General features: G+C 41.7%; 2 protein-coding genes across 2 annotated transcripts; both read right to left on the reverse strand.

The window, feature by feature from the left end:
- Positions 1-3,520: 3,520 nt before the first annotated feature.
- areg (amphiregulin) lies at positions 3,521-9,098 on the reverse strand. Its single transcript, XM_047591029.1, has 6 exons — positions 8,933-9,098; positions 8,053-8,226; positions 7,326-7,554; positions 7,076-7,246; positions 5,630-5,749; positions 3,521-3,862 (listed from the first exon to the last, which is right to left on the reverse strand). The coding sequence occupies exons 1-5, from the start codon at positions 8,967-8,969 to the stop codon at positions 5,650-5,652; spliced, it is 711 nt and encodes a 236-aa protein (XP_047446985.1). The 5' UTR covers positions 8,970-9,098; the 3' UTR covers positions 3,521-3,862; positions 5,630-5,649.
- A 4,884-nt stretch (positions 9,099-13,982) lies between these two features.
- Positions 13,983-19,644, reverse strand: LOC125011721 (proepiregulin-like). Its single transcript, XM_047590991.1, has 5 exons — positions 19,425-19,644; positions 16,591-16,674; positions 15,786-15,912; positions 15,555-15,701; positions 13,983-15,145 (listed from the first exon to the last, which is right to left on the reverse strand). The coding sequence occupies exons 1-5, from the start codon at positions 19,462-19,464 to the stop codon at positions 15,079-15,081; spliced, it is 465 nt and encodes a 154-aa protein (XP_047446947.1). The 5' UTR covers positions 19,465-19,644; the 3' UTR covers positions 13,983-15,078.
- Positions 19,645-20,991: the final 1,347 nt, after the last annotated feature.

Below are 20,991 nucleotides of genomic sequence, written 5' to 3' on the forward strand. Positions count from 1 at the left end.
ACACACACAAAAATCAGCTTGTTTCAAATAAGCTTCAAAAAGCAATTAGATCCTTGTTTTGTTTTGTTTTTAACGTCATGGTTTCATCAACTTGCCCAGTCTTCATGGGCTTCATGCAGTTATCCACTCCCACCTGAATGAACAATTCTCCAACCTGTCTACGTCAGCTACATCTTGTATCTGCATTATCGTCGGATTCTACATGTTTGCTTTAGTGAGGTGTATGTATCTATGACAAGTTATATGTTAATCTCATTTCTCCTGTCGCCCTAATGCAGAGGGGTCCCTCCATATGAGCTGGGTTCCTATTGAAAGGGAGTTTTTTTCCTTGTCACTGTCGCCTTCAGGCTTGCTAAGGAGGTTTCAGCCTGGATTTTGTAAAGCGTCTTGAGACAGTTTGTATTGTTGTTGACGCTACATAAATAAAATTGAATTGAATTGAATCCCAAACCAGCCCAACTCTATTGTTAGCCAACAGTTGATCGTTGCTTTGGTGTGTCCCAGCCCTAATATTACCAAAGCAAGAAGCTAATCTAAAGCCTCATATGAACTACTGAGTACATTTTTGTGTGGGACGATGACTGCATTGTGTCCTGCATTGTAGTCGTGCTACAAAGGAATCACCTTCACCGCCGCTACGGACAGAAGAAATGTTTACAGAAGAACATCTCAGCCTGCGTTCTTGGAATTGTTCATGGCTTGCATTTTATATATTGTATATTGCTCTTTCTAGTGCTTTACAGACATATTTTCACATTTAGTCCCTGTTCACACAAGCACACACACAAACTCTGCTCAAACAACATCATTGTTCATTTGGTTCATGTAGCGGGAATTAAACTGTGAACCCTTTACTTTGTGGTCAAACATATGTTCGATACTAAAATCGAATAATGATCTTCGATTTTGTCAAATGAATAAAATGTTAAAATTACCACTGTAGAAAATGCCAGAGCAGACACAAGTAATTTCTCTCTGTTTTTCTTGCTAACCACCAACCGTTCATCCCATATGGCTACAACAGCTCAACACCCCTAAAGCAGTGGTTCCCAACCTGGTGTCCATGCCGCCCCAAGGGGATCGGATCTGATCATTCTTCACCTGTTTCACCAGTCACCAGTTTTTAACCAGTATTGTGTGTGTCTCCCTACACGTACATCATGCAGGGCTTAAAGTATACCGGCACCGCGCTGGATCTCCGGTGTTTGATCGTGCTTAAAAAAGAAAGATCAACATGTTGAAAATGTTGACGTGGGATATTTTCAGGTTCAAGCAGTCAATTGACTTTGTCTACCAATGGAATGATAGTAAAGCAGCTTTCCATCTCCAAACTAACATCAATAGCCACTCAGAAGTAGGATGGGGGTGGGTCTTGGAAAATTTGAGAATGTGGGAAAAAATTAGTTGTGAAAGTTGGAAATTACTGCTTCCAAAATGAAAAAAACAGCTGCTACACATATTTTAATGTTCAGCAAATGGTGATATATACCAAGCTTATTTTTTTTCTCCTCTGAGTTAACCTGTAATGTGAACGCTATGATATCAGAAGTCTGAAATTTCTGAACTGGAATACAGAATATAGATTTTATTGGTGATGCATCTAAGCCATCATTTTGTCATCAAAATCACCATTGTCTGGAAGATTGAGAGTAAATGTATGAAGCAAGGACTTAAAATAGTAAAATAATAATAACAATAACTAATCATAAATGCTACAATGCAAATTTTGCAATTTAGAGTTAGAATATGATCAACAATACAGTTGTTTTTGTATAAATTGAACCCATCCCCCACTTTTCTTAGATACAAGTCGGGGGGACTCCAAATGTACACCAAATACTAGTTATGGTGGATTATATGCACTACACTACACTATCTCTGAATTGCGGTTGTGTTTGTTGTATAAATCCACTTAAATCTCTTGGACTTGCTGCAAAGTTGGCTATCATAATCAAAACAGAGTTTGTGGGATCAGATGTGTGGGCCAATGTAAAACAACAATTCCAAGAACAACATTTCTGAGAGTCACAAAAATGAAGTCAGGCTTCTCAGAATAAAGTCTGAATTCTGAGTTCATCGAACTGAGAACAAATAGTTCAATTCCAGTCTTACAATTATAATAACAACTAATATTGACACTAACCATGACAACACTCTCTCATTTGTGTACAGTTTTTGAGGGAAGCAGTTTGTTCACGCATCTTGGAAAAGCTGTCCTCTGCGGATTTAGAGTTTCTAAGTAACTTCTATCTGTTTGAGCTTGTCTTATAAAAGGAATTATGGACCAATCAGAGACATGTTGTGATGAAGCTTAATTACCTCCGTTCAGTCTGTACGGCACTGTTGAACATAGAGTTTACTTCCTCATCACTCCCTTACAATTCCAGGAACTGAGTAAAATGAGGCTTGCACCACTTGTTCAGTCTACTGTCATTAAAAGAGCAGCCCTAAATCTGTCTTTTTATTAAGCCATCTGTATTATTTCTTTACATCTAATGGTCTTATTTTTAGAGCCTTAAATTCATGCATAATATTTTCCTTTTCCTGCCTCTTTGAAGTGTCTTCTGATAGCTCAGCTGCACGTAGTAATTAACCTGTTTGTGAATTTGTGTTGCCTACTCTGTGCACGGTCTATTTTAGTTCTCTTTGTCCTGGGCCATTTAATTTTGTTCAAGAGTTTGTTTACATTTGTGGTAGGAAAGACCTTTTGGTTACCCGAGCATTCCCAAAATAGCTCAGAGCGGACACACCCCTGTGTCTTTACCAGCCTGCCTGAGAAACAATGCGTCCTTTTACCCAGGTGTAGACAACACTGCTAAACATCTGCAAAGCTATGACTGCACAGTTGTTGTCACGACGATGTTTGTTAGTGAGATGGAATGACTACATGTAGAATATTTTCTTTGCATTGTCCTGCAAAATCCTAAGCTACGCACATATACACAGTGTAACAGTGTAATGTAGAGTAATCAGAACGTTATCGCAATTTTTAATCGACAGCCAAATTGGTTTTAAACTCTGAAAAAGATTTTGGGCCCAGAAAATAATCGTGGCCTCACAACATGGGTTTTGAGCAAGGGTTTGGTCCCCACAACTTAGAAAAACAAGAACACAAACACACGCATGCACACACACACACACACACACACACACACACACACACACACACACACAAATTAGCGTAATTCTAACCCTAACCCACAAAGTCATAACCTTTGGATTGATTTGTGTGGCCCAGCATTTTGGTTCCAACTATGTAGTTGGACCTCATGAAGACGGATAAACCAGGAGCCGTCACACACACCTAAATCTGTCCTTCGTTCTTTTGCGTTGCTCTCATGAGCTCATGAATGTCGGAATTCCTCAGTGATGTCAGCTTCTTTTCCTCTCTCACAGTTATTCTCGTCTGCTGGTTCTGTGTTTGGCTAAACGTGTGAGGTGTCTGTTTGAGCTGGCGCCCGAGGAATGGGATGCACCCACAGGCGGGAATGTAAACACATGCACAAATCACACTTTGACATAACACTGAGACACTTTATTGGTGATCAAATTCCATCCCTTTTCCAGAGTGAGATGAAGAGCGTTTCTCTGACCTGTAACAATGGCAGTGCAATAAATAAAAGCAAACCTACAACACATTAAATAGCTGAATGCGCAGCATTCACACATAAAAGATATAATAATAATAATAATAGTAGTCCAACACACAAACACTCATACAATTGTTAGCAATAAATAATCACACTAATAAATTACATTCTAACAAGTTTTTACACAGCATCTAGTGAAGCCATCTATTCACACTACTGCATCCTCTGGTCCTCCGACTCTGTTCTGCTTCTTCTTTGAATCGTGCAGCTGACTGCGGAAAGACAAACAGAAATCAGAGGTCAAAAAATTTGCAAATGCATAAATTATTGTGCAAATGGCTCAGGATAACTACAAACAGTTTCATTCTAAATGCACATGTTGAAATTTTAGTACTTTTAATACTTAATGCAAGGAAAATAAGTTTAAATTTAAATATGGGTGATGTTTTCTGATACAGCCACTGGGTAGAGCTGTCGTCAGGGATGGACGAATTCAACACAGCAGCTTTTAGGACAAATATATCATGACCTGAGATTTGGAAGCGTCGCTTAATAGATGTCAAAAGGGGCAATGGAAAAAAAGGACGCTCATAAGATCATTCAACGTTTCAAAAGAACCAGAGCGAATGCAGCTGCTGTGGCGAGATAATGAGCAACATTGTGGCTGTGCTCTACTTTAATATTCAACTCCACAAAGGTGTCTAATTTTCTATTTACTTGTTTTTGTCCTTAGCCAGTCAGCGTCGCTGTGGCGATATTGTGGAGGTTCAACATTAAAGCAGTTCCTTTCGTGAGTGCAGTTGGAAAGTACAGCACAGTACAGTTAGTACAGCTCTGCAATTATCCTTCAAAGACATCAGTAAAACTATTAATAGCCTCAAAAACCAAAACGTTTTCAAAGATTGGCACATTGCTCCACTCAGGGAGGACAATGAGTGACAAATGAGGAGAATGCCGCGCGGCCGCATTGTCTGTCTCGAGGCTAAAATTTCTGTCTAAACACGTGAAGTCTGCGTGCAAGTGTTTCGTGTGTTTGCTCAGTGAGATCCGACCACATGCAAGTGGAGTAATAATGAACGCTTACAGCCAGGTCATCACATGTACTGTCAGTACTGCTATTGTTTGAACGCAGGGGTGAATGTGCGCGTGCGGTTTCTCTTTACGCTGGTATGCATGTGTAAAGACGGAACAGGCCGAGACACCCCTGGCTAATCTGGGTTTATTCCTTCTAGCGGAGGATTCCCTCTTACGATGCATGATGCAACTGTTGGCTGTGTTCAACAACAACAACAAGAGGCACACGGGCTCTTCTATCACCCGTTGAGCCTACTCCTTCCTGTTAGGCTTAAGGCACATGTGAGCGTAGGTCAGACGTGACGAGGGGTTAAGCAAGACTTTTGGAGGAATCCCCAAACTCTACGCCTTGGGACATTATTATATCTCCATGTTACAGCATCAGGGCATCACTTGAAGAAAAGTGCATCAACGCAGAATCTGCTTAGGGAAGGCCCAGCTGTTCCTTTCAAAAAGTCACTAGCTGAACACGAAACTGAACATCTACACTTCACAGATGCAAAACTGCTAGTAATTTTAAACATAAGTGGTGGCTGTAGCTTGGTAGCTATTCTTGTCCTAAATTAAATGGGCTTTAAATTTAGCCCGATACATTTTAACATGCTGCATCACAATATTCATGAAAGACCAAACAGGAATGTTGAGTCACCAGGTGATCAAATAGAATTCCATATCTGCTACTTTGTCTTTCAGCTTGCTCACACTAGTTGTAAACCTTTCTGAAATCACAAGTTTAACTGGGGTTGGTAGACTAAAATATGCCCAGATCTAGTCGAGTAGGACAGAGCTGCTAATGTTAATCTATGTTGGTCTTTGATATACTATACTCTGTAATGTCCAAGACCAAGATCCTACACAGAAGAGAAATCTTAGACTGCGACAGGATAATAGAGATTAATGCAAGCTTCCCGCTGTAAAAGTACAGGGAGTTCATGTTTGTAGGTCAAAGCCTCAGAGACACCTACCTGGTTGTAACTCGATGCCCTCACACCACAACGTCACCGACGTGTTTCTGCAGCTTCTCCTGCTCCGAGCCGGTCCCAGTCCCAAGGTAGGATGCCAGGAAGTTCTTATGTGACCTGTAACTACAAAAGACATTCACCGTGAGCATAAAAGCCGAAACATTCTCTCGTGATTGTCAGGTGTTCCCAGCAGCCTGGGCGGGAGTTCAGGGCTCGCTTTGATCCAGGGGCGAAGGTTTTGTTGGAGTCGTTTCTATAGACTAGAGCCCAGAAAATGATTAAAATGAACTTTATCACTGAAGCATTTTGACCAGTTAAGTTGAGGTAATTCCGCTCTCACAGTAATAAGTCCAACTTTCACATGACTTCACTTTTAACTGTGGCCGTAAAGCCTGAGTTGCATTGCAGCAGGCTAGATTTGCACCATCCTGGGTTATTGACTTTGTGATTTGGTTACATATTGATAAGGAGCCGTGACTGTAAAATAAATGACTCGCCATTATCACGGCATTACGCTAAGCAGCACACGAAGGTAATTTAAAATAAAGCGTGAGTAATGTGTGCGTGACACAATTAATGGTGAAATTGTAGATTTCACTTCAAGTCAACAAAAATCCCGATTGAGACACGCCGTGGAGTCCATCCTGTGAAGGTGGTGAGCAATACCTTTATAGTGTGGGTGTGTTTGGGTGTGTTAATGTGCCTTTTGATGTGTCAGTGGGTTCCTTTTGCCAGAGAGTGTTGCTGGGGTAGTAATGTAACGGCGGGGTTATGTCAGGATACATTCACCCATGTTTGATTACTAAAGATGAATAAGGGATATTGCAGCAGGTCTTAATGGAGTTCTAGCTCATGCGTGGAGTTTGATCTTTAAATCCAAAAGGAGAGGTGTGTCTTGCATTTGCAGACGTCACACGTCAGCGAGTCTTAGGAGTTTGAGCCGTTTTCAGTTCTGTGTTGGGACATCCTGAACAAAACTGCCCATAGATTACTCACGCTAATCAGCAAAAAGTGTCACAGGTGCTAGTTTTTTTAATTAGGGCTCAGTTTTGGACATTTACTCCTAATGCTACATTTAATGAGCAGCATTTAGGAAGCTGCTCCATAAAAAAAGGCATATGCAAAAATTGGAATATGCGGAAACAGGCAGCTGTTTGAATAAGTAAATGAGTGAAGAGACCTCCAATAATATGAACAATAATGAGTTTTAAAAAAGAAAATGAGCACATAAAAGATTACTGGAAGAGTAAAATGAAGCTGTTGAGGTTTTACATTCTATTTTGACCTGACAGTATTATGAATTGATCTATTCAGTAACATTTTGTCCAATAAATTACCCCAAACACTGCTGCTGCAGAAATAAACTGAAGCTGTGGCATCCACAGCTTTAAGAATCCAAATGACCGTCTATATACATGTGATGTGTTTGTGTGTGCACGTTTTACTTACTGAGCACAGGTCATGAGCAGGATGGCGGTGCAGCTGATGACCGACAGGACCACGGCGATGATCACCAGGACCGTCTGCACCAGCTCCGTGTTGCTGCTCGGATTGGACGGGGTTTGAATTGTCTCCAGGGTTTGGATCCCACAGCGCTCTCCGTCGTAACCCTTCATGCATCTGCAGAGCGGCAAACGAACTGATCAGTCAGCTTATATTCGCACACATGCGGACGCGCGCGAAAGGGAAGCATACTCACATGCACACTGGCTCCTGCAGGCCCTCGATGTACTTGCAGTAGCCGTGAATGCAGAAGCCCAGGTGGGTGGAGGTGCAGGGGTCCTCGGTGGTGGTGGCCGTGGACGTGTACCCGTTGGTGAAGACCGCGTGCTCCGGGTTGATAGGGGTCGTGCTTTTGCTCTTGTGCCTGTTCCTCCTCTTGCCTTTGCCTTTCGCTTTCTTGTTGTCATCTTTAGAGGCGTGCAGCACTGCAGCGGGGAAGGGAGAAAATGCAAGTGAAACTCTGACCGAGGCTTTACGGCGTCATTAGAGATTTTTATAGACTTAAGGTTCAAATATGTATCCAAGAGCACAGAAAATAAACAAATAGTCATATAAAGGTTGCCTAGCTGTTTATGGAAAACTTTAAAAAAGGAGATAAGTGATATGATCGTATTTATTGTACCTGGGTGTTATCAACGGATTTTAACTGAGCGTAGCTCATAGTTTTCCAGTTAATAAGAAACTTAAGAAAGTATAAAACGTCCAGTGGCTTATTTAGTTCACATTATTAGATCACATTAGAGTGAAATGATTATGCGCTTTTTGACAAGAATTCAAGCCCAAATATTAACTTCTTTTGAGTTTTCTGTCATTACTCTCCATATAATCTATACTACAGCAACACAACATGATCAACATCATGCGTTTTGTGTCCAGATCACAGATTTAATCATTCAGAAGAAGAAATTAGTTGGTTTTCCTACTTGTGTGGCTGAAATGTTCGTTGTCTCCTCCTGAAACTTCCTCGTTTGTGTCCCGCTCCTCATCGTCGCTCAGCGTATTGTGGAGGCCCTCCCCAGAGGCCGGACCCCCGGTCACACCGGCTAGTTCAGTGGAGTATGTGGCATCAGATCCCCGAGCAAGTGGAGTACTGAAGACTGCAGTGAAAAAAATGTAAAAAAAAAATGAATGAATACATAAAACAGGACACACAGAGGTGCAAAGGATGAAGCGAGGAGAAATTTAGGTCAAAGTTTGTGTCATATGATGCAACATCTGGGAGTGTGGACGCAAGATTAAAACCTGTTGCCACAAAGAGATAAAATAAAATAGAATATCCAGGGTGCTTTAAAGGTAATGAGGCGAGTAGTTTCTTCACCAGAAAGCTAAGAATACTTAATTTCCATTGGAGTTGTACTCAGAAATCTGCTTCTGACTCATCATTTGCTCTTCAGATATTGAGGCCAATCTGAAACCAGTACAACCAGAACTGTACTGCCCCAATAAAGAACAGGATTCAATCAAAGGATGGAGAAGTATTTGAAATACGTCGGCCTGTCACTGCCTCTGGGACCTTTCGTGTACGGTGACTTGATTTGGTTTGCTGAAGCAAGAGGTGCCCCTGACACAAATTCCTCTTCTCTCTCTCTCTCTCTCTTTCTCTCTCAAATATTTTGAATATCTCCCCCCGGCCTGACAAGTCCTCACCTGCAGACACACGTCCCCCCCCCCTCCTCAGAGTTCACACAGCTTTTGCATTTCTCCTCTTTCCATTTCATTGATTAAAAAAAAAAAAAAAAAAAAAAGAATTCTGCACACGCACAAACATTACACAGCGATTATTTAGTACAAGTCCAGACTTACCGGAGCACAGGAGGCAGGTGAGGACGAGAGTGTTCATATCCCAGGAAGAGAGTTTTGTGTGTATGATGGTCCTGTGCTAATCTGTATATGTGTGTGTGTGTGTGTGCTGGAGTGTGTGTTTGTCCCCTGCTCTTAGAGATTGTTCTCTTTACCTCCACTGGGTGCAGCTTTTATACTGTAGACCAACGCCTGCCTCTCAACTCCAAGGAGAAAGAAGGGTGTGGGTGTGTGTGTGTGTATATGTGAGTGTGTGTGTGTGTGTGTGTGTGTGTGAGAGAGCGAGAGATAGAGCAACAAACTCATTCTCAATGTGTGTGTGTGTGTGTGCGTCTAATGATTAATCTGCCCCAGGCAACGCATTTTGCACCTCATGTTCACACATAGATGAGGCCTCTGTCTGGGAATAATAAGTCTGAACAAGGTTCAGCCACAAAACAGTTGGATGTATTCGGGGTGGCTTCTCGTCACCATTACAAACAGCTGTTCCTGCTTCTGTGAGTGTTATTGCTTCCGCACGTCTCCCTCTATGGTCACGAACGAGGCCTTAATTACGCGTCCAGTCCAGCGGTGACACACACTCGGATACACATACCCGGCACTCCACGCGGACACGTTTGGGAATGTAATTTTACTTTAGGTGCCCGGTGGTTTCGAGCTGGTATGCACACATGCATAGGTCCTCTCTAGGCAACAGTTGTACACACACACACACAGGTTTTTTTTTTTTTTTTATGTAACATGCAATGTACCAGGGTCTCGGGTAAACTTTAGTCAGGGTACAAAGATGGCTGGGGAACATGACACGACATGATGCTGAGGGGCAATAAAAAGAATAATAAAACTACTGAATCATAAGAATGATTGTGCGTAAATGATATTGGACAGCACTGACAGGCACGTCTACAAATAGTGATGTAATGTAATGTACGCGAAGGGATTTCCTCTGAATTTTTTCCTTATTTGCTGAAATGCAGAACCTACTCTCGCTGTATGCTGCAGTTAAATATTGTTTTATTTCTCTTTTTATTTATCTATTCGGATTAAAACAAACCCTTTATTTCAACACACTGCACGTGTTTTAGATTTTTTATTTTATTTCTATATTGTTTAGCCCGTGTGTTTTTCTATGTCTAAATTGTTGTGTGTTTGATTAAATGATGCCCAGTGTTACTGTTTCAGTACACCGTAACCAAGAGGAGACCTTAAGGCTTGGGTGGGGAAGCTGCACAGAAGGGTGTGTTGCTCATGTTGTTGTGTCTGCAGAGAGAAAGAGGCTGTCTCATCATTTGTGGAATCCAATAGAAACCTGCCAGGAATGTTCGGAAATTCTCCAAGTCATCCCCCGGGCCTCGCTGAGCTCCTTGACACACTTTGTTTATAATGCCCGTGGAATTAAACTGTTTGGATTATGTGTAATGGCATTGGGGATGTGTGATATGAACGTGTGGAAAGTCTGACACAAGCCTGGAGAGCAGCATCTCATAACAGCCGCCCACTGTAAACACACCGCTGCCAAGCTAACACCGCGAAGGGCGAAAAGAGCCCGGCGAGTTAGTTGCATCTCTTTGGAAAAAAAAAAAAAAAAAAACAACAAAAAAACACACAATATTTTCACCAAACACGCTCAGGAGATGTCACAACTTGAAGAACATTGTTCTACAGAAGGGATTGTCACCTGCATTGCACACAACCACAGTCAAGCTTTTTTTTATGTGTGTACATGCACCTGAAGTACGGAATAACTAGCCTGACCCTGGCGTAGCTGGGTATACATCATTCAGGGACAACTTTAAAACCACTGACAGGAGATGTAAATAAATGACATTGACCATCTTTGGACCTGGCATTCGTTTGTGTGGATGCTACTTGGATATGTACCACCTCATAGGAATGACACTCCTTGATGGCAGCAGTCGAGGGGATGGGCATGATAACCATAGCCCTGGCCTTAACCCTAACCCCAGCCCGAACCTTGACCTGGCCTCCAAATTCACTTGATCCCAAACTGATTAAGTATCTGTGGGATGCACTGGAACAGGCTTGATCCACAGAGGCCCCTTCCCTCAACTCATAGTACCCAAAGACCCCCACTAACAACATCCTGTTGCAAGACACCACCGGACGCCATCAGAAGACCCATGTCCGACCTAAAAGGTCTACGAAGTCATCCAAAATGTCCGCATCTCCAGATCTCATGAGGTAAGCTTACGGATTCTTCGCTGATCCAAAATAATCAGTTTGAAATTGGTGGCAATGGAGAAGCAGAAACTAAAGCAGAAAAGCGGAAATACTGAAGCGGAAATACGCTACTACCAGCTACGGAACGAGGCTCCGCGTAGGTGTCAATTAACGCAAAAGCATAAACTGCAGGTTATTCTTCTGACCGTTGTTGCATTGGCAAAGGACGGACTGGGTTAAGTTGGTCTTTCTTCCAGGCAAACAGAATACCAGCAAACAAAACTGATGATTGCTTTAAAAAAAATGACTTTGGGTTTGTACCACCTGTGATAATCTTTACGTTAGCCTCTTAAGTGTATTAACTTTAATTTGAATTGTAGCAGCTGTACCAGTGGGAATTTTATTTGAAATGATTCACCGGGTGACAAGCAATCTCCATTTAAAACACCCATGATGTAGTCTTCATTTAAATCTGAATATCTGTATAAAGGTTTGTGTCAGACTTGCTGGCAGCATGAGAAGAAAAGCCAGAATCAGAATAATTCTGCCACAAAGACAAATGTCTGTCCATCATCTGACAGCAATCCATCCAGTATTTGTTCTAATATTGTTGTATAATTGTGATGTCATCTGAAAGTTGTTGACCTTGCCGTTTCCAGAGTCACGGTGCCAACACGAAAGGCTACAAACAATAAACAGAAGAAAATACAACCGGCAGTGTGCGGCAAAACAAATGCGGACATGGCACACATGGAAGATTTTGTTTTCTTAAAGGACACGCAAGGATGCAGCTAAATGGGGCTTCCACCAACCGCAATACTCACTGCATGAGCAACCTACTATTACTTACACAATCGTTTGGTAATAACAGTTGCATAGACTGAGCACAGTGCGGAGATTAGCGGCAGTTCCTGATTGTAGATCGTGTTTATCCACAGGTTTTATATTTAGAACACCGCTGAGTGGGTGTGTTTGTGGGTCTTTGTGTGTGTGTAAGTGCATGCTTATGTGTTTTTAATGAGCAGTGTCTGCAGGTGACTTAATGTTTATGTGTCATCGCTGCTGGTCATTAGCATACATGACATGCAAAGAGGCTCGAGTCAGGCGTTAAAACCGGCTCATTGACTCCGGTTGAGGAGCTAATTAGGGTGCAGAGAGTAAAATGGTCCTTACTGATTAACTTGACACTGGACCCAACGGGCGATGATGGCTACAAGCTGCCCAGTTATCTGCATTTAATAAATGACCATGCATCCCTCATGTTGTTAGAGGCTCCATATACACACATCAGGCACAACATTATGACCTAATATTGTGTAGATCTCCCATGCGTCTCCAAAACAAACTAATCAGAGAATGTGGTGCCTGGGAACAGAGTGTTGTTAGTGGGGGCCTGTGGGTCTTATGGGTTGAGGGGAGGGGCCTCTGTGGATCATCAGTTTGGGATCAAGTGAATTTGGAGGTCAGGTCAACAACTTTTTTTGTTTTGTTTTGTTTTGTTTTTTGGGTTGTTTTTGTTTTTTTTTTTGTTCCTAAATAGTTGTGTGTGTGTCTGTGTCAGGCTGCATCCTGTTGGGGATGTCTGCTGCCATCAGGGAGTGTCATTGCTATGGGGGTGGGGGTGCCTGGTGTGGTCTACGTGAGTGGTACATGTCTGCATCCACATAACATCCACATGAATGCGAGACCATGTTTAATGGAATTTAATTATCCTGTCTGTGGTTTTAATGTTGTGTCTGATCTTAAGAATTTAAGATTTAAGATTTTTAAGTTTTGAGTGGCGTTTCATTCGTACTCCTGCAGTGGGTCTTATTCAAGTCTTTTTGCCTCGGAGTGCAACAGGACCAACGACCAAAGGTTCTCATTCTTGAAGCGTGGCACCATCAGTAAAAGAGACTTTAATCTTTAACAAGAGTCATGATTTTCACAGGGTCTGGGCAGTGTCCGTTTACTTTTATTTGAGTTCCCTGCATGAAAAATGACCTGTGGACACCTGGTGGAGAACAACAAGAATTAACAGCAACTCTGGCAAGTTGCATCACGCCAGACTCCCCTCGAGTTCTGCTGTCCTGTAAATTTCCTCTTGATTGAACCTTTCTTTCATAATACTCAAACCGCACGCTTTGTTGCACTGCAGTGACGTATTAAAGGTGCTCCACCTTTGCCACTACTACCACCGTGTGTTAGGTAAAAGACAAAAAGGTTAGTTCAAGTGTATTTATTACATTGTTTCCTTGAAAAGGTGCTGAGGGTGAGGGGAGTTACGGGAAATACCTATAGTTTATTAACGACGAAATTAAAGAAGAACTAAAACTGTACTGGATGCAACTTCTTCCCAAGTTTTTTGTTCTATGTTCTTCATGAACAAGTGGGGACAGGTGCGCTCATTGCTGCAGACACAAGAAATCTGCACTCATTTCATTTAACACACTGCAGATTAAGTATTAACAATAAATAATAGTGCAGTAAGTGATTAATTAAGTGACCAGGGGCAATACCTCCATGAAAACATTAATAGAGGCTGTTAGAATGTGTGTAATGCTGCAAACTCAGCTTTTAAGTTGAAGAAAGCTGGAAGACAATTCGCCTTTAGTTACTATGACACCCTCTAGATTAACAAATAAAAAATAGGAGTTAAAAGCAATCTTAAGAATTAAGCTTAAGCTTTCGTGGGGTGCAGTTATATATGTAGAGTTTTATTTGTACACCAAGTAAAGGCCACGATTTTATTCTGCAGCGACACGCAAAACTCAAGAAGAACCAGTAAAACTTTCTTAGTTTAACATAATGGTTCACATTTACTTATAAAAACAAAAACAAATAAAGTCACATAAACATATCTCAGTATTTAAATGAAGAGGCGCTGCAAATCTGAAATGCACTCATATTTTATTAGACATGTACAGGTAACGTTGCCATGGTGATTATCTTTTTTCTTCCACGGACTGATTTTCTTTAAAGAGAAATGTGAGACAATGTGAGAAATGCAGAAGAATGCAAAGACTGCACCCTTATCATACGAAACACGAGTGAAGGCATTGAAACATGAAGGAGCAAAATAATAATAATAATAATAAAAAAAATAATAAAAAAAATTCAAGTTGTTTTCATTGTTTTCAGCAGTAACAGAGACAAGGATCCAGTGTACGCGTTAATACTTTAAAATAAATTATGAAAAATGAAAATACTTTCGATCCAAACATCCGTTATATAACCGTTATGCTCCGGTCTGACCAGTCTGAAGGCAGTAGCAGTGACAGTAAAAGTTTTTCTTTTATGTATTTATAGCTGCAAAATGGCAAAATGTGACAATAAATAAAGATTCCCAAGCAGAAATGCTAACTTTAAATTAAATAATTAAAGTTCAAGGTACAATACAACTGTGTAAAACTCAATTTTAGCCATTAATTTAAAATACATAAGGCAGGCAGATGAAGGCTTGACAATTATTATTATTATTATTTTTATGATCTCAGCGGCTGGTTTAAAAGATGTGACTGATCTTTTTCAGTTCAGAGAGGTTGGGGGCCATGAATTACATTTTTTTTTTTAAAATCACAAAAATTTCATCGAGGCTTTAATTTCATAAGGCATGAATCACTGCAAGTCATTGAAGTTTCCACAGCCCGTCCTCACCCCTCGTGTTTTGTTCACTCTCCATCATCACGTGGGTGGTTTCACCCACAGAAACCCTTTTTGTGCGTCTCACTATTCATCTTTTCAAACTGAGTGTAACAGGTGCCGAAACTTTAGAACCAGTGCAGCTGGAAAACAATCGCGCCGCACACAAAGCTGTTTCTTTTTTTAACATTTTAATCTCTAAAGGTAATCTCCCTGCTTGACGTCCTGTTCTGCGAGAGGGAACAATCCAGTAAGCATCATAGTATGTGAAAGTTTCCACGTAGGAACCAGAGAGAGATCCTGGTCTGTCTGTTCCAGCGGCGGATCCGTCGAGCGTGTGGGACACTTTAGGGGGTCTGGACTCCTTTGTAGCCTTGACGCTTCTGCTTACGTGTGAATCTGCTTTTCCTATACCTGCACAAACAAGACGCAGCACACTTTATTTAGCTCAGGAGAAGACGCTGATCAAATCCACTTTGCAACCTTCGTGTTCGTAATCGGCATCTGTGTGGTTTTCGACGTGTCTCTGCATGAATGAGGATGCTGGCAAAAGTCAGTATGTCATGGACTATTTGGTTTGACATAAAAGGTCGACCCGCAGGTGCCACACAATGAGAGGGATCGCCCTCGCAGCCTGTGATCAGGCTTTATTCAGCTGACTATGCAGGTCGCCTGGAATAAAGCAGCAACTGAACTGAATCAGGGCATTTTTAAGGAATCATCCCTAAGATAATGGTACTTCTAAGCATTATCATCACTACAACTTTTAAAAGCAGTAGCAGTGTTTGCTTTTGCCCTTAATCAAAAACGACTCAAGCCTCACCATTTGCAGAAGAAGTACAGAGCTAGGGCCAAACCGACGCTCAGCAGGATCACGCAGAAAACGACAAAAACGATTTGCTCCTCGCCCAGCGGCCGGAAGACCAGCTCTGCGTTGGCGCACCTGGCTCCGTAGAAGCCACTCTCACACCTGCAACGCACACACAAAAAGCGCCCTGGTCAGGAAACTGAAGAGGACACCCGGCCCGAGCCGCCCGCGCTCCAACAAACTCACTTGCAGTGGTGCTCGTTGATGTCCACCAGCAGCATGCACTTGCCGTTGTTCAGGCAGAAGTTGTCGAAGGAGCTGTCGCAGCTCTGTGTCGACCTCTTCGCCACATGGTGGAGCTCTTCTCCCTTCTCTGAAACGCAGACAAAGACCTGCCTTTGGTAAACACTCAGACTGGAAGTTCAGCTGGCTCACTGTGTACATGCATCTAGATAAGCTTGAGTTACGTTTTATTTACTATAACAGGTTTGCGGGATCAGCAGCTAGGCTGTTTGTGCCCTAAGTGGATAGTTGTCAGGGGAGACAGACAGAAAGTAAAGGGTGAGAAAATAGATGGATGACATGCAACAAAGGCTGCAGAGCGAAATCAAACCGGTCCCACTGCTGTGAGGACTGTAAACTCAGTCAAGTGAGCTCTTTTGTTTGTTTGTTTTTTATTCGTTTTTTTAAGTAAAAATGCCTGCAATTGATTGTAAAAATTAATCAAGTTACCGCTGCTCTTTTATATTCTAGATTTTTAGTAGCAGGACAAAACAAAAAGGAAAAAAATAAACTTATTCAGTCATTGAAACGTCACACAAATATGACAAAGACCCCCTAATATCACGTCTGAACAGAGAGTAGCAGCTAACCCCTGTTAACAACTTGTCCCGTGGGTTAATCCTGTATCATCGATCCACTTCATACCCTTTGTGTTCCGTGTGTAACGGCAAAATAGTTGCTCTATATCTACATTTTACGTGCCAAACCTGCAGTAACCAGGCTTCGAAATAAACTATAAATTAAATCTGGGTGGTGTTTGGGTGACTACCTGCAGGCAGAGAAGGGCCGTCTGAGCTCAGCGGTCTGGGTGAGACACTCCTGGTGAACACATACGGCCAAATCAGGATGAGACCTGTTAAAGAAAGAAAGAAAAGAAAAATGCCTCATTTACATTTGGCTTTCAGATGATCCGTTTGGTGTAGTTTTGCGTTATTTCCACGCTACGTGAGCCACAACAAAACCGTCCGCAAGGGTTTTCAGTGGCGGAACGCTGGTCTGGAGTTAATCTGATGGAAACTGAATATGCTCCAGCACAGATTTAATCAAAAGGGCAGAAGAGTAACAGCGACGTGGTCACCTGGGCTATAGTGTCTGTAGTTAGAGATATTGGCAGTGAAATAACTTATAGTGGCGACCTTTTAACATTTTAAGTGATTAAGGCATTTGTTGAGAACGACTTAGTCACTTAATGTCACATTCTTTGTCGCTCTGATCACGTGCATCACGAGACATTTCTATCTGTTGAAATATATTCCATAATGAAATGAGTGTCATGCAAACTTCAGATCACTTGACAACAGAACACAGGGCCCTGGTTGACCTCAGGTTACACTTCATGTAGCCAGGAGTTTCTCCTTCTTCATACTCATGGTCATTTGGATCATTTTAAGTGCATGAAACTCTAAAACAATCCGCAGGAATTAGTAGCAAAAAGTCAAACCAATCATTTCAATTGTCTGAAATGAACACAATGAAGATTTTCTCCACTTTGACCTCATTTCAGGGCGAGTATCTGGGGGCTGTTTTTGTAAGACTCTACATGAACACACACGTCTACAGGGTAAATTACCGCTTCACTAATTCCCAGATGTCCAATAAACATTAATTTACTTCATGTTGTTTAATTTGTTTACATAACAATGTTATGGGAGACAAGGGGCTTCTCTTATGATTAGTCTAAAACTGAATCGTGTTTATTTTGGACAGTAGCCCAAGTACATTTTGTACATTTCATAAATCAAATATATCACAGGAAGAAAGAACAACATTGCCCGTGGAGAACAGTCCGCTTCATGCCAGTTTTAGAACGTGATGTGGTGTGGCTTGTGCTGCCTGGCCCACATGCCTGTACCGGCCTGCACAACTTTTATAAAGTTGCAGACGCCCACATTCCAGCAGACAGGACAGAAAAACACACAAATCTGTGCGCGAGATGTGTCAACTGGTTATGAATCTGGTTCTACTCGCTGTTAAGATCCACGCCATCTCTGCTCCTGCCTGTTTGTGTGTGTTGTTATGATTTTCAGTGAGAAAACTCTATGCTGGTTGTTGGGTGTTTCTGACATGGCAAAGCAACATCTCTCTAATACTTATTATTCCAGCGCCTTTATATCCTTAGCCAGTGAGTCACTCTCTAAATGGTAACGGTAACTCTTTGATTCTGACAGATGCTCGACTGGTTTTTCTTTTCAAATAAATGCACTCAAGTCTGTGAGCCACAGAAAATCTTAAAGCATGTGACTCACATGACTGAGAGGAGTAAAAAGAGGGAAGATTATCAATTGCGAACAGCAGCACCTCTGGAGGGCGGTTATTTTATTTTACTTTATTTTATGTTTTATTTTAGATTTATTTATTTGTAATTTATTTATTTAGTGATCACTTGCATATACATTACATATACAGTATATTACTGCAACCAATAAGAGAATGACGCCTCAGATTCATCTTGTGGACCTTGGAGGATCCCAAACCCTCGGTTGAGATCCACTGGACTAAAATACTGCATGTAGTTTCATATCAACTTTTATTTTTAAGGAGTTTTTTTTTGTTGTTGTTGACTTAAAGATCTGGAGAATCCCTCTGCAGATAAGCAAATAAGGAACGAAGCTGAGCGTGCCGGTGACAGATCTGATCCGGCAGCCCACGCTCTCAAATAATAACAAGGCTTTAATTCAAGGTTTAATTCCCAATTTCCTTCACGCTTCCTCGGGCGCTGGGTTGAGCATCATTGACACGTCAGCCCCGCATCCGGCCCCGACACTTCCTCAGCGTTACTGAGGTTACTCATAATGCGCTGCCCACCTGGTGATGACAGATCCACTGACTAAGGTGTAACAGGAGTGAAACACTCACAAAGCAAATAATAATAATAATAATAAAAACTTCAGTGAAAGTGTCAAAGCATTAGTGGCAAATTTAAAAAATTTGTCTAAACTGGAACATTTTAGATGTTACGTTTAAGGAAACATTTTTCATAATTCTCAGTCTGGATTTGATGCGCAGGTTGAGAAATGCCAACATACTGTATGTTAGATATTTTAATTAAAATGTTAGTAGCATCTTTCAGATATTTTCAAGTTCAAAATACACCAAGAAGATAAAATACTCTAAGGTTCTGCAACCAAAAGTACCCAAAAGAGAGGATGTTATTCATTTTTGAATAGCAGTGTTGAAGGTAAACTCTTAACTCTACTGTACTCAGCAGAAATGGTCATGTAAAAAGAAGATTACTACTCTAATATAAAGGAGGAAACCTTCAAAACAGATCACTGTATGTCATATTTAACTAAACTGATTGAGTGTAAACACTGATACTTTCTCCATTGTCTTAATTTACATCCAAAAGAGATTCAATACAAGGATTTAAAAGACTAAAAATCTAAAATCAGTAAAGTAAGGAGTCCGCGAAGCTGTTAATTATGCTAATCAGGCTCATTAACTTTGGACCCAAGTTCCTGACCTGATTTCCGTTCTGGGTGTCGACGCGTGAACCGGGCCATCCCTCACCGACCCGTCTAATTCCGACACTTACAACATGAACGCGCAACCCAGAAATAATCCTAGCAAAAGTTTGAAAGCAGGTAAAAAAAAAAACTTTACCGATGAGTGTGAGGATCGCTGAAGGGCTGCCGTACCCCATTTCAGAGCTCGCTGACGGTGAGGACCGGTGGGTGCGCAGGACGAGACGCTCTCTGGAGACGGAGACAACTTCCGACGCGTAAACGGGACTACGAAAGCAAAAGATACAAGGTGGAGGATACGCGGAAACTTGTGGGCTCGCTATGGTCTGGGTGTGGTGGACTGTGATTTACATGATTTCACATTTCTCGAATGGAAGAGGGGTGAAAAGGCAGACCCTACAGACAGTTTAAAATAATAATAATTATAATGAGCCCTGTAACCTGAGTGATCCTTTTGTTAGTTGGTATGCAGATGGAACCTCCACCCATTTTATGACAGTTACACAGTGGTGATGATAAAGGTGAGTAAAAGTACTACAGAAGAATTATCCCCCCAATCAAACATTTTAAGTGGATAATGTCAGTACTTCAGTGCTTATATTTTGAATAAGTGGCTCCTGACAGATTTGTATTTTTACATATTATACTGAATAATCACTCCTCTGGATATTCTTTCAGTTTTAATTTAGGTAGAACTCATTGTAGCCTTACAGTTTCATCTTATACTTCAAAATACGTCACAGCGTGTCTGGGGGTAATGTATCATGCATTTGTTTTCTCAGTGGGTTCAGATCACTATCTCAGCACCAGGCAGATTAAATCTTTCAGTGCTCATTTCATTCAGTTTTTTACAGTATGTGTCATCCAGTCAGTTTGAAACCACAATGAGTCATCATTCTCGCAGCTACTGCACGTTCTATATTTCACATCTTAACTTTGTGAGGACTGAACTCTTTTACAACAGGGGTCTTTATCGTTTTTGTGGCGAAGGACCCCCCCAAACTGACGGAGAGATTAAGTAGGAACCCCCTATCTACTATATGTGTTCTATATTAAATTTGCCTCATCATCTCATCTCTCATCTTCTACTACCGCTTAATCCTCACTAGTGTGGCGGTGGTTGCTGGAGCCTATCCCTAGCTGTCATTGGGGAGAGGCGGTCTACACCCTGGACAGGTCACCAGCCTATCACAGGCTGACACACTCAGTGCGTTTACATGCAGAGCTTAATCGAGCTGCAGTCCTTGTCCCAGTTTACATGCAGCGCAAGAAAATTGAATAACTGTTCTCCTCCTCTACACTAGGTGGTGATAGGTGTCTTTTCAGCGGGTTAATACCACGTTAATACGGCCTGATTTCCGGCTTGACCTATTATGTGATATAATGAACTAGAGTCGTTCATGCGACGGACCGGCATTTCAAACAACAACCAGACGGATGATAGTACTTTTTTTTAATCATGTACGTAATGTTCGCGCTACTTCTGGTGCAGGTAAGATCCGCGTTATCCCTCAAACGACTCCGTTTCTCTTCTTCTTCTTCTGCGATCGGCTTTCTTGGACATTTTTGTTCCAGGGTCACACGCCAGCGCAGTGGCCGTGGAGCATGCGCACACGCATTATCCGATTGAAAACTCCGATTCAATCGCATCATCTGGGTGTCTCAATTGGATAATGAGAACTCTGATTTTAATTGTGTTTACATGC

This window comes from Mugil cephalus, chromosome 8 (genome assembly GCF_022458985.1).
Source record: "Mugil cephalus isolate CIBA_MC_2020 chromosome 8, CIBA_Mcephalus_1.1, whole genome shotgun sequence".
Lineage (NCBI taxonomy): Eukaryota > Metazoa > Chordata > Actinopteri > Mugiliformes > Mugilidae > Mugil > Mugil cephalus.

Excerpts from the sequence above, each read along its gene's own strand:
- LOC125011721 (XM_047590991.1), bottom strand. The coding sequence starts at position 19,464 with ATGGGGTACGGCAGCCCTTCAGCGATCCTCACACTCATCG. Across the intron at positions 16,675-19,424 it reads AGCGATCCTCACACTCATCG|GTCTCATCCTGATTTGGCCG; the intron begins GTAAAGTTTTTT and ends TTTCTTTAACAG. Across the intron at positions 15,702-15,785 it reads ATCAACGAGCACCACTGCAA|GTGTGAGAGTGGCTTCTACG; the intron begins GTGAGTTTGTTG and ends TGTGCGTTGCAG.
- areg (XM_047591029.1), bottom strand. The coding sequence starts at position 8,969 with ATGAACACTCTCGTCCTCACCTGCCTCCTGTGCTCCG. Across the intron at positions 8,227-8,932 it reads CACCTGCCTCCTGTGCTCCG|TCTTCAGTACTCCACTTGCT; the intron begins GTAAGTCTGGAC and ends TTTTCACTGCAG. Across the intron at positions 7,555-8,052 it reads CGAACATTTCAGCCACACAA|TGCTGCACGCCTCTAAAGAT; the intron begins GTAGGAAAACCA and ends TCCCCGCTGCAG.